This window comes from Meles meles, chromosome 7 (genome assembly GCF_922984935.1).
Source record: "Meles meles chromosome 7, mMelMel3.1 paternal haplotype, whole genome shotgun sequence".
Classification (NCBI taxonomy): Eukaryota; Metazoa; Chordata; class Mammalia; order Carnivora; family Mustelidae; genus Meles; species Meles meles.
This window is the reverse complement of record NC_060072.1, coordinates 111,792,406-111,805,838: the sequence shown is the minus strand read 5'-3', so window position 1 is coordinate 111,805,838 and position 13,433 is coordinate 111,792,406. Positions and strand designations below refer to the sequence as shown.

Sequence of the window (13,433 nt, the reverse complement as noted above, 5' to 3'; positions counted from 1 at the left end):
CACGCACATAAACTCACACAAACACACAGACACACACAGACATGCATATAACTGACTCACAAACACATACATAACCCCCGCATGCATTAACCCACATACACACTCACACAGATGTTTGTAACTCCCACACACATACACGTGACCACACACACACACAGATCACCGCACAAGCACGTAAGTGCGCACACGGACACACACACACATAAACGCATACTCTCAGGCCCCCTTACTGCCTCAGCTCAGCCAGACCCTGTCTTCCTTGCCTCTCTCTGGAGGCCTGAGCAACATGAGGCGGGAGGAAGTGAAACCTGCCCTGACAGGAAGTGAAAACAGGATGGTGAGCTTTTCTGGTGCTTGTGACACAGCTGTCGGGGACTCAGCAAACAGTCTGCAGTTTCTGGAGCTGCTCTGAGGTACCTGGGATCCCCTGGGGTGGGGGTCTAGCTCATGAGGTTATGGTAGGGAGTGGGGACGTGTGGACCTCAGGACACTGACTTAGAGTCATAGAGGCACATGGTCTGTTTCTTTGTTCTTACCCTGGGGACAAACTATAGTGTCTTCGTGCACCCTCTTTTAAAGGTAAAAGACATTTTTCATGAGGAGAGAGATGAAGTAAGTTTGGTGACAAGTGTTCTAGAGATGATTTTTCCTGATGCTCAGTCAGCCTTGGCCAAGACTGGTGTTAGATAAGCTTTTGTCTGTCAGGCCAGGAAAAGTCCTGGAATGCTGGGCCACACAACTGCTTCTGGGGTTTGTGGAGAGGACAGAGGTGGACGCTGTGGAACTTAGTGGCCTCTGCTACGTGTCAGTAAAGAGAGAGGGACAAGGGGCTGGGGCCGTTGATTGGAGGACGCAGCATGGGATGGATGGGACGGTGACATAAATGTCATTCTTCTCTTTTAGCTGTTGGCAAACACTGGTTTGAAGAGAGATTCGAAGACTTCATGAAGTTGCAGGGGTTCTTCTAAAGTCCAATTCTCTGATTAGGATGGTACAGCCCCTGCCATAGCTGTGGTACAAGAGTAAATAGTATCCAGTTCCTTCTGAAAATTCCCTCTTGGTGTCTGGCGTATCTTAGAGTAAGTGAATAGTCCTGGAAAGAGTCTGGGATATATTGTATTTCAATGATTAGCAAGCTTTTCACCTTTTTCATATCCCTGCAGCTCTATTTACTTAATATCTTTCTATTAAAAAAAAGATTTTATTTATTTATTTGACAGAAGGAGTGAGCCAGAGAGAGAGAGAGAGCACAGCAGGGGGAGTAGGAGAGGGAGAAGCAGACTTGCTGCTGAGCAGGGAGCTCCTTGTGGGGCTCCATCCCAGGACCCTGGGATCATGACCTGAGCCGAAGGCAGATGCTTAACCTACTGAGCCACCTAGGTGCCCCTCCTTATTTAAAAAAAAAATTTTTTTATTCAACCTAAACGGTGGTATTTTGTATCACTGATGATATGGGTATCCCACTTGGAGGGCCACTGATCTAGTGTAATTCACCCTTTTCACAGGTGAGAAAACTGAGACCCATAGATATTAAGCAGTTTGCCCAAGTCTCACTGTTGAAGACATCCTAATTCATGACCGATCATGAGGTCTTCCAGTTTATAGCCTTGATTCTTTCCAGGATACCATATCATACTTTCAAGTATGCAGAAACAATTAATACCTGTATTATATATTCATATATGTTATTAATTATTATAGATATTAATTCATATATATTAATTCGTATATTATATGTATATGTTAATTGTTTAAGTAATCTCTATACCCAACATGGGGCTTAAACTCACAACCCTGAGATCAAGAGTGACACACTTCTCTGATTGAGACATACTCTGGCACTCTGTAATTCTTTTTTTTTTAAGATTTTATTTATTTATTTGACAGACAGAGATCATAAGTAGGCAGAGAGGCAGGCAAGAGGGTGAAGCACACTCCCTGCTGAGCAGAGAGCCTGATGCTGTGGGGCTCAGGACCCTGGGATCACAACCTGAGCCGAAAGGCAGAGGCTTAACCCACTGAGCCACCCAGGCAGTCTGGCACCCCATAATTCTTAAATGTAATTCACGTAAATGATCCAAGTGGAGTGCTTGGCATGAGGAGCCCCAATACAAGCAAGTTTCTTTCCTTCTCCCCTTAAATCCTTGCTCACTGCGAACCTGGACTAGCTACTCTCTAGAAACTTTTAGCAGCTTTTAGTGCTACCGTTCTGAAATATCACGACGACCTATCTTGGTGTAGCTATTGAGCAATTGCTTCTGCTTTGCTAGGAGCTCAACAACAAACCAGCTCATTAAACCAGAGAGTTAGGTCTTCCGTTCTGGCCCAATTTCTTCTACTATTTATATACTTTTTTCTCCTATTTCTTCTTTTTTCTTCTGATATGTCTGTTATTTGGGGTTGGGTTTCCTGAGTTAAAATCACCTCATTTGTTTCCTTCTTATTTGTCCTAATTTTAAAAAGATCATCTTCAATTCCATCTTATAATATTGCTAGGAAATTTTTAAAATTTCAGCTTTTGTATTTTTAAAAAGATTTATTCACTTATTTATTTGAGAGAGAGAGAGTAAGAAAACATGGGGGGAGGAGCAGAGGGAGAGGGAGAGAGAATCTTTTTTAATGATTTAAAAAAATTTTTTGGCAGAGAGACAGTGCAAGAGCACAAGCAGGGGAATAACAGGCAGAGAGAGAAGCAGGCTGCCCCCTGAGCAAGGAGTCTGATACGGGGTTTGATCCCAGACCCTGGAATCATAACCTGAGCTGAAGGCAGACGCTCAAATGACTGAGCCACCCAGGTGTCCCGGGAGAATCTTAAGCAGATTCCTTACTGGGAATGGAGCCTGATGTAGGGTTCATTCTCACAACCCTGAGACCACCACTGAGCTGAAAACAAGAGTCAGACACTTAACCAACTGTACCACCCAGGAGACCCTCAGCCTTTGTATTTTTAATTTCTAAAAGCTCTTTCTCATTCTGTTTATTTTTAATTTAATTTTTAATTTTTTTTGGGGGGGGAGAGGGAGAGTACAGACAGGGGGAGCAGCAGAGGGAGAGGGAGAAGCAGACTCCCTGCTGAGCAGGGAACCAGACAGGGGACTAGATCCCCGGATGCTGGGATCATGACCTGAGCTGAAGGCAGATTGCTCAACCAACTGAGCCACTCAGGTGCCCCTAATTTTTTTCAAATTTTTAACTGATCTCTGTGCCCACTGTGGGGCTTGAACCCACAACCCCGAGATCAAGAGTTACATGCCCTATGAACTGAGCCAGCCAGCCATTATATAAAAGAAATTACATTTTTTCTAATTCCCTGTAGTTGTTTTATGGACACAGTATCTTTTCATATCTTTCTTGGGCTATTAACTATGGTTCTTTTGAATTTTTCTTTTATTTCCTGCATTGTCTCTGTTTCCCTTTGTTTTTTTTTGTTTTTTTTTTTTCCTGAAGTTCCTTTATGATGCTGGAGGCGTTCTTTGTATGCCTTGTGAGCTCTTGCTCTCTGATGATATTTATTTATTTATTTATTTATTTTAAAGATTTTTTATTTATTTATTTGACAGAGAGAGAGATCACAAGTAGTCAGACAGGCAGGCAGAGAGAGAGGAGGAAGCAGGTTCCCTGCAGAGCAGAGAGCCCGATGTGGGGCTCGATCCCAGGACCCTGAGATCATGACCTGAGCCGAAGGCAGCGGCTTAATCCACTGAGTCACCCAGGTGCCCCTCTGATGATATTTAAAAGTGAAACACTTAAAATCTGATTGCAGTATATATACTCCTCTATGTGTGAACATGTCTCACTAATTGAAACGCTCCACTTTGTTCAAGGAGGGCTCATGGTGACTACGATTTGGGAAACCCCTTCAGGTCTGTACCTGGAGGTCTTTTCTCTGTGGGCTTAAAGAAGTATGTTGCCTCCTGGTTACCTGAGAACAGAGTGGGAGAAGGAAAATCAGAGTTTGACACTTAAATCTGTTGATTTGCACTGATCTACTCCCTTCTTTAGCTCTGTTGGGTTTCCATCTGAGCAATTTCCTCTTCCAGGCACCGCAATGTCCATGGGTGGCCCATCGGGGTGGCCAGCTCTGCTCTCCCTGCATTTGGTGGTGGCGATACCTTTTTTCTGCTCAGCCATATCCATAGATGAAGCACGAACCCAGCTGTTGATGAGAGAGAAGATGCTGCAGCTGGGGGGGCAGCTGGTGCTGACCAAGCAGGAGGAGCTGGCCAATGAGAGGCTCATGACCCTCAAAAAGGCTGAGGTGGCGCAGGCCATGAAGATCCAGAATTTCCCTCCCAGCATGCACTTCTTCCAGGCCAAGAATCTCATCGAGAAAAGTGAGGTGTTTAATATCCTGAAGAAGATGCCCAAAGGTAGAGGTTTGGAGGGGGTGGTTTGCACATGCTGGGCAGGGAGGGGGAACTAAACTTGGAGCTAGCATTGTTTTTGGAGCTGTAGTTGTAAATGGAGCAGGGAGGAGCACGTGGCTGGTTCAGCCCATAGAGCATGGGACTCTTGATCTCGGGATTGTGAGTCCAAGCCCCACATTGGGTGTGGAGCCTACTTTAAAAAATAATGATAAATAAGATAAAAAAAAAAAAAAAAAGGAGCAGTGAGAACCCCACTCAGCTACTCTGCACCTTTGTTCTTCCTTGGCAAACTAGGAGGGGGGTTGTCCAAGGTGGCTGCTGGTTTACCAAAAGCCCAGCTTCAGAGGGGACTCTGCCTCAGAGAGACAGTGGGGAGTGGGAGCTGGGCTTTACTGTCTTTCCTGACAAAGCAGACGCCTCCACCCATGCGGCAGTGTCTGGGCCATAGGACCTACTGCTCCGTTTATATCTTTCATCTGCCTCTTCTGCCCTTTCTCAGGGGTCAAGGTAACAAACAGGGTATGGTATGAACGAGCATCGTGGATAAATGCATTTCTAGTATGGCATGTCTAGAGCATATTTACTTTTTTTTTTTTTAAGATTTTATTTAGTTGAGGGCGCCTGGGTGGCTTAGATGGTTAAGCTTCTGCCTTTGGCTCAGGTCATGATCCCTGGGTCCTAGGATTGAGCCCTGCATCGGACTCTCTGCTCAGTGGGGAGCCTGCTTCTCCCTCTGCCTCTCTCTCTCTGTCTCTCATGAATAAATAAATAGAGTCTTTATTAAAGAAAAAGATTTTATTTAGTTGAGAGAGAGAGTATGTGTGCAGGAGAGACAGTGTGTGCATGAGAGAACACAAGCAGCAGAGCGGGAGAAGCAGGCTGCCCATCAAGCAGGGGCTGCTTGATGTGGGGCTCAATGTGGGGCTGGATCCCAGGGCCCTGGGATCATGACCTGAGCTGAAGGCAGAGGCTTAACGGACTGAGCCACCAAGGCACCCCAGTATATTTACATTTCTATGAATATTAAAATAATTGCAATCCTGCACATGCAAATAGCAGTTTGCAGTTTACAAGGAGTTTTCTTTTTTTTCAAAGATTTGTTTAGGGGATGTCTGGGTGGCTTAGTCGGTTAAGCCTCTGCCTTCAGCTCAGGTTATGATCCCAGGGTCCTGGGATTGAGCCCCTCATTGGGCTTCCTTCTCAGAGGGGAGTCTCCTTGTCTCTCTGCCTCTGCCCCTCTCCCTCCCCCTGTGCTCACTCTTGCGTGCAAGTGTTCTCTCTCTCTGTCTCAAATAAATAAATACCTCTTTTTTTTTTTTAAAGATTTGAGAGAGAGCATACATGTATGAATGGGGGGAGGCACAGAGGGAGAGAATCCCAAGCAGACTCCCTGCTGAGTGCAGAGCCCAATGTGGGGCTCCATCCCACCACCCCATGGGATCATGACCTGAGCCGAAACCAAGAGGTGGATGCTGAACCAACTGAGGCATTCAGGGGTCCCTAGGACTTTCCTATACCTCTTTTATTTTAATGTTATAAATAAATAGAGATTAAAATGTCAAGTTGGTAAGTAACCTCTCTACTTGATAGCGAACACAGGGTTTAGAGAGTGTGACATGCCAAAGCTCACAGAGCTAGGACCCCTATGCGGCCAGTGTCAAGGCCAGGTGCTGAGATGGAGCAGGAAGAGCAGAGGGATAGTGTACACTGTGGCTTGAGGAGCTCAGTAGATGAAACTGGTGTCCGCTCTGAAAGTAGTGGGGCATCGATGGCAAACCTGCAGGTCAGGAGCTACCTAGATGCTAGTGGGAAGCAGGGAGTTCACCGCTGTGCGGGGCACTGGGGAGCAGGCTGAGAGGGTTAGGAACAGGTGGCGGCAGGAGCTGAAGCTCCTTCCTACTACATCCCTTCCTGTGCTGGGTGGTGAGAGGGAGCCCAGCTTGAGCCCCAGTCTCCTGATTCCAAGCCTCATGCTCCCCTGCCCCATCAGGCCACCTCTCTTAAATGAGGTCATCATGGCTTCTGACTGGGGAGGGAAGCACCTTTCCTACACCAGAGCAGAGAAGGCCGTGGCCATCCCTGGGAGACAAAGGCACACAGAGGCCTGGAAGGTCTTGAGTGGGAAAGGTACGTGATGGGCATTTCCAAGGAACTCCGCCAGATAGACATCCCCGTGCTTCTCACTTCGTGGCCATCTACACTGTCCTCACAGCTTCTGTGCTCTGGAACGTGGACTCGACCTCTTTTGCTTCACCCCACCCCCTGCCCTTCTTCCCTTCCAGGGGCTGCCTTACATGTCCATGACTTCGGCATCCTGAGCATGAACTGGCTGGTGAAAAATGTCACCTATAGGCCCCACTGCCATTTCTGTATCACCCCGAAGGGGGCCCTGAAGTTCAAATTTGCTTATCCAACACCCCCTACCCCTATGCCAGCAGAGTGTTCGGAGTGGGTTTTGCTGGAGAAGTATCGAAAGGAGATGCAGAACATCACTGAGTTTGACTACAGGTGAGTGTGGTTCCGAAAGAATGTGTCACGTGGCCTTAAGACATAGTGGGTAGTGTGTGGGTGTATCTTCCTTGGTACAAACCATATATGCAAATTGGACCTTTAAAAAAAAAAATCAGGAGGCTCTTAACCTTATAAGATACTTTGCTTCACAAAAGCATTCAAATAGCAAGTTCCTGGTTCATTTAAAATCTCATTTGACCTGTAAGAGATTAACAGTAACACTATTGTTGCATCAGATGAATTTTGCCTTGATGCTTAATACCAGAAGGATGAAAAGCTCCTAGCTCCTGGAATAATGACAGTGCATTGGTGGGTGAAACAGCTTGAAAATGTTTTGTAGCAACTTCTCAACACACTTGTAAGTGATGTTATAAGTAATAGCTGTTTTCAGCATAAAATCATCTATAGAGTGCTTTTATGAGCTTACTTCCCTTTACGAATAAGAAATGTGAAGCTCAAGGTTAAGGCCACACAGCTAGTACATGGCTACTCAGGGGCAACGCCTGGGTTGTGTAGTCCCCATATTTCCATCCTACCTGCTGTATTAGCTTGCTGGGGCTGCCATAACAGAATACTACAGACCAGGTGTCTTAAACAACAGAAATTTCTTTTCTTTTTCTTTTTGTAAAATTTTATTTTATTTATTTTTAAATATTTAATTAATTTATTTGAAAGACCAAGATCACAGGTAGGCAGAGAGAGAGGAAGGGAAGCAGGTTCCCTGCTGAGCAGAGAGCCCGATGTCGGGCTCGATCGATGGGATCACCACCTGAGCCAAAGGCAGAGGCTTTAACCCACTGAGCCACCCAGGTGCCCCTATTTATTTATTTGACAGAAATCACAAGTAGGCAGAGAGGCAGGAGGGGGGATAGGAGGGTGGGCAGAAGCAGGCTACCTGCTGAGCAGAGAGCCCAATGTAGGGCTTGATCACAGGACCTCGAGATCATGACCTGAGCGGAAGGCAGAGGCTTAACCCACTGAGCCACCCAGATGTCCCCCAAAATTTATTTTCACACTGGTCTGGAAACTAGATGTTCAAGATAGAGATCCTGGCAGGCTTGATCTCTCCTGAGGCATCTGTCCTTGGCTTGCAGACAGCGTGTCCTCACAGGTCCTTTCCCCTGCCTTTCCCGTGTGTGTGTGATGCCTGTCACTGGTGTCCTTGATGCCAGTCCTAGTCTCTGTGGGCCCCACCCTTATGACCTCATTTAACCTTCATTACCACTGGAAAGGCCCTATCTCCAAATATAGTCTCATTGAGGGTTAGGATTTCAACATATGGATTTTAGGGGGTATAATTACATGCATAACACACCCCACTCCCCCAAAGAGAGGTTGGTCTAGGATGTAAGTACAGTGGGGTCAGACTGGCTAAGCATGCAGAAGGGAGCACAAGAGCCTCGTTGGTGGGAACATCCCACCTGAGCTGGGTCCTGAGGAGCACAAAGCGGGTCTCAGGGAGGGGCTCCATGAGAGAACCCAGGGTGCTTCCCGTGGCCTCTCCTCACTGTTCACCATGATGCATCTGGGTTTGCTTCTGGTGGGAGAAACAAGGTGGGCAAGAATCCTGCAGGTGCCTGAAGGTGATGGCTTGAAATACGCCTCCTCAATTTACCGACTTTGTGTCTCGGACAGACTGCTAAGGAATTTCACGCTGATGACTGAGAACCCAGAGGTGGATTATGCAAACCAAAATATCGTCTGGTCCAAGTTTCAAAGTATCTTCTTCACGATCTCTGGCCTTGTCCACTATGCACCGGTGTTCAGAGACTATATCTTCCAGGCTCTGGAGGAGTTCTACCAGGACAATGTGCTCTACTTGGAGCTCAGAGCCATGCTGCTCCCGGTGAGCCCAACTCTTTCCTCTGCTCTGGCTTGACTATCAAAATTTAGCTTCCCAGAGTCACTTAAGACTACATTCTTGGTCCTGGGACAGCTGATGGGTCTGGCAAATGGATCACCCTGGTAGCACTGGGGAGAACAGATTATAGTGAGAGGCTTGCCGGCTGAGAGAGATGGGGACTGAGACTGGGAAAGTAGGGAAACAGCAGGTATGAGGTCACAAGGCTGGGGAACAGGAGCAATGAGGAGCACTCTAGAGGTCTTCCTGACTGACCATGTGGGGTTGAGGCTCTACAGCCACTCACTGGTGTTGAACTTGAGTTGACTGGTGGTGACACTGATGGAGATGGGGAAGTAAGAGGACAAGCAGGATGGGGAGGGAGAACAGAAATTTTGGTTTTGAACCTGTAGAATTGGAGGGGCCTATGAGATAGCCCTGTGAAGATGTCTGGGAAATGGTGGAATATATGACTGTGGAGCCCGGAGGAGAGTTCTAGCATGGAAACAGATGTTTGACATTTGTCTGCAGAAAGGTAATTCTTCAGAGGGGTGAGTTTCCCACAGAAGCTGTGCGTTGAAAAGAGGAGTGGGTCAAGAAAGGGGCCCGACATGGGGCGCCTGGGTGGCTCAGTGGGTTAACGCCTCTGCCTTCGGCTCAGGTCATGATCCCAGGGTCCTGGGATCAAGCCCTGCATTGGGCTCTCTGCTCAGTGGGGAGCCTGCTCTCTCCTCTCTCTCTGCCTGCCTCTCTGCCTGCTTGTGATCTCTGTCTGTCAAATAAATAAATCTTAAAAAAAAAGAAAGAAAGAAAGAAAGAAAGGGGCCCGACAAACAAAAATAGGATGGAAAGTTCATGTAGTGGTGTGAGAAGGAGCCATTGTAGAAGGAGAGAACGAGGATGTTCTCGACGTTAGGGGACACATCGTTGAGGAGAGCAGCCCCAGGTGATCCTGGACCCATTCTTTTGGGATGTCTGTTGGACAGAACTTCCCTGAAGACTATTTGTGGGAGAGATTTGGGTATTGTGGGAGTGGGCAGGATTTCTGAATGTTCCATTTGGTGCGCTCACCAAGAGTTTGAGCTGGTTAAATATTTTAAGTGGCTTGGGGAATGTGACCTTTGTGTAGAGCTCTCCCCTATATCGTATCCTAACTAGTCTGCTTATTCTTTGAAATATTTGTTGAGCATACCAACGCCTTGGTGACTAACCTTCAAGTTTGTGGAAAGATCCACAGGGTGGCATCATTTTGGCTTTGTTACCATATTCCGTGGTCTTTATAGGCTTGGAAATGTTATTGTTTGTACACTCAGAAGTGACAGAGCTCCAGAGGACCAAAACACATTGACCAAATTCATAAGAGACAGAAGAATAAACAAGAAAGTCAGAGTGCTGGTTTTCAAAGAAAACTATCAATTAGATTAGACTTTCTTCTTGACCAGGAAGTTCTCTCTCCTTGAGGGCAGTTCTTAGCCTTTCCTGAAGCCAAGGTATAGCCAGAAGGATGTTGGTGAGCCTAGTGGGGAGCCCTATTGTCCCTGGGCTCTGAGAATTTAAGGGAGTCTGTAACAGCGTACTTAATCTTTGGAAAATCCGATGAAAATTATTTTGCCCGGAGGGGGGAGAAAGTGCTACAATAAGTTGACTTTATTTATATAGTGTTTCCACATGTATCTGTATGTATCTATAAAACATTTTAGGAAACAATGCAATGTACAGAGATTCTGGTATTTTTGCATTCTAAAAAATTTTTAATTCTTGTTGGGACTCCTAAATTGATTTTACTCCTCCAGTTTGATCTAGTGTTCAAGGACCCTCTGATGAAGTAGATGCCTGTCTCAAGAACCAGTAATTCCAGTTTGTGGGTCCCGGCTCCCTTTCCCTTCATCTGAGACCAAGTTTCCTCAAGGCTCAACTCTCAGGGCGACCCACCCTTCCCCTTAGATATGTTAATACACTCCTTGAGCTTAGCTCAAGGCCAGCCCTGGAGGGTTGGGAAGAGTTGGCGCTCAGCTAAGGGTGCCTATCGCCCTTGGGATCTGACCGCACGTTTGGTAGTGAAAGCTCTGAGGACAGTTTTTGGGAAGTGGGAGTGGGGCTGACCTTTGTCCCTCAGCAGAGCTTTCCCCAGTTTTGTGAGCCAAGTAGATAAGACCTGGAGACAAAGGATCCCTTTGCAGGAAACCAGGGTCTATCCATCTCTAAAGAGAATAATTTCTAAAAGAGATGAGCTGGCATTGGGCCTGGACTGTGTGGGGTAGAAGAAATTGCACCTCCCAGAACACTTTATTGCCAGGTTTGGACCTGGAAAATCCTCTTCTCTCCAAGCGTGGGCTCCACCCCCATCTACGCCCGTCCTCCCCTCTGGGTTCCACTAAAACTGGTTCCTAAGTCCGCCAACCCCTCCTTCACCCCCGACCCGGGACTGCGGCAGCCCACATCTCCCTCTTTGTCCCCTGGAAATGTGGATTTCCGGCACCCAGCATCTGTTGCCCCGTTATTTATGTCGGACTGTGAGATATTTCAGACCGGCACCACATCTTAGGTTGCCGAGAGGCCCCAGTAGTGATAATGATGCTTATTGATGGTGGTCCTCAAACTTGGCTGTTCAGATGAATCATCTGGAGGTGCTCTTTAAAATTCACCTTTGGGCCCCAACGTGCCAGGATTCTAATTCCGTGCTCTTGAGTAGGGCTGGGAAGCCGCAAAATTAACTAGCGCTTCCCCTCCTCCCGGTGTTTCTAATGCACATGGTCTGACCAGGCCACACTTGGAGCAAAGGCTGTCTTCGCCTTGACCTTTACAAAACACTTGAGCTGCATAGCAAGCTTGCGTTTTATAGACGTGGAAACTGAGGCTCGGGAAGGTCAGAGAGCTCGGCCAAGATCGTGTTGGTGGTAAGGAGTGACTGGACGGAGGGCCTGGATTTTATGAGCATCGAAGGACCCATGCTCCGGCTCAAAAGGAGCTGCTGGAGAGGGCATGCGGCTTCCCGTCTCGCCCTTCCGCGGGGGAGAGAGAGCCCCTGGGATTGGCTGAGCAGATGCTTCACCCAGAGCGGTGCTGGCCCCTGCTGGGGGGACCACTTCCTGTTGCGCAATCCTGGAGGCTTTCTCGGTGTGGAGCAAGGGGGAGGTAGCCCTTCAATCCTGTCAGAGCCCTGGGCGCCTTTGGGGGCGGAGGGCAGAGGAGGGAGGGGGAAATCGCAGAGGCTTTGGATCTTGGTCGCTTGAGGGTTGTGACTTTCATCTTGAGCTCGGTGGGGAAGCATTTAGGGGAAGATGCTGAGAAACTGGAGGGAAGGCAAGAGTTCCTGTCTCATTCCTCCCCTTTTTCGGCTGCGCTGTTTTCTCCTTACTCCGCGGAGGAGTGGGCTCCGGGGGCATTTCACGTGGGGACCCTGGCTAGCTCCTAACCTCTCTTCCCTCTCTGCCCACCCCCCACCATCCTAGAAGGTGCAAGGCTGCTGGGATTTGGGATTCTGGAGAGGCTGAGGGGGATGGGATTTGACCATTTGTTCTGCTCTGACCCTGGAACAAAGGCCTCTTGCAATAGAGTCTCTGCCTTAATGCCCCCCATTAGCCAGAGTAGGGGGAGCCGTCAGCACATTAACAACTAAAAACCGTCTGCACGGGAATCCTTTTGCTGAGCCGCACAACCTCCCCCTTCTTGCTTGTGGGGCTAATTCAGGGCCTGGGATGATGTTGATGGACTATCCTGGCTGCTCAGCCTCCTATTGTGTTACTAATGCTTGATAACAAAGGCTACTCGCCTCTAGCAACAGTTGCTAGGCGGGTCTTATCTCCTGGGCTCCAGCCCCTTCCCCCACTGCCAGAATCGGAGGCCCAGACTGGGTCCCGGCCAGGCTTCAGAGTGGAGCTGGTGTGAGACCCCAGAGGATTATCAACAGGAGATTGCCCTGCTGGCACTTCCTGACAGGAGGTCTTAGGAGAGAGACGCGTCAGTGGCCTAGAGAACCCAGGATGGTCGTCCCCAGACGTTTTCTTGGATGCTGTCCCTTGTACAACAAACACTACTCGGGCAGGCTTCGCCTACCCTCTCACGCCCCCACTCCGGGGTTTTTCCTGGATTCTTGGCAGATCCCCCATTGAAAATTTCCACCTGGCTTGTTGCTGAAGTGAAGTTACTGGTGTGACTCTGTGAGAATAGTGACAAGCGAGGTTGGGGGGACCACCTTTACTGCTCTCCTTGATGATAGCACTACCCTACTATGCTGTAATCAAGCATTTTCTTCTCTGTCAAGTCCACGAACAGGGTAGATCTTAACCCTAGCTGTACATTGTACATTAGAATCAGCTGGGGAGGTTAAAATAAAAATAACCAGCTTTGACCCCAGAGATTCTGGTTTAATTAGTTTGGGGTGAAACCCAGGCATCTCCCTCCCCCAGGTTCTAATGTGTCGCCAGAGCTGAGACACCGAGACCCCTATACCTGGAGTATAAAGGTAAAGACGGGCTGCTCTGGTGACACTAAGGGTCAGCAAGGTTCTGAAATTCGGCAGACTCCTCAGCCCTCACCCCCACTCTGGAGTGGGACTGAGTTTCTTGACCTTTCTCAGCCTCAAATTCCTTACCTGTAAAGTGAGTACTACCTGATAGTGTGGTTTTGAAGATTAAAGGAGATGATGATACAAGGCTCTTGGCACATAATAGAAGCTCAGTTAATGCAGGTGAAATGCATGGTGCTCCAATTGT

General features: G+C 47.9%; 1 protein-coding gene across 2 annotated transcripts in view; it reads left to right on the top strand.

Annotated features, from left to right (window-relative positions):
- The first annotated feature begins 316 nt into the window (after positions 1-316).
- Positions 317-13,433, top strand: part of ADA2 (adenosine deaminase 2) — a 34,939-nt gene continuing 21,822 nt past the window's right edge. For both annotated transcript variants that reach the window (XM_046013560.1, XM_046013561.1), the window contains exons 1-5: positions 317-413; positions 904-1,079; positions 4,041-4,370; positions 6,650-6,875; positions 8,514-8,724. In XM_046013560.1, coding sequence (XP_045869516.1) covers positions 4,049-4,370; positions 6,650-6,875; positions 8,514-8,724 — 759 coding nt within the window. In that variant the 5' untranslated portion in view covers positions 317-413; positions 904-1,079; positions 4,041-4,048. The remainder of the gene's footprint in view (positions 414-903; positions 1,080-4,040; positions 4,371-6,649; positions 6,876-8,513; positions 8,725-13,433) is intronic.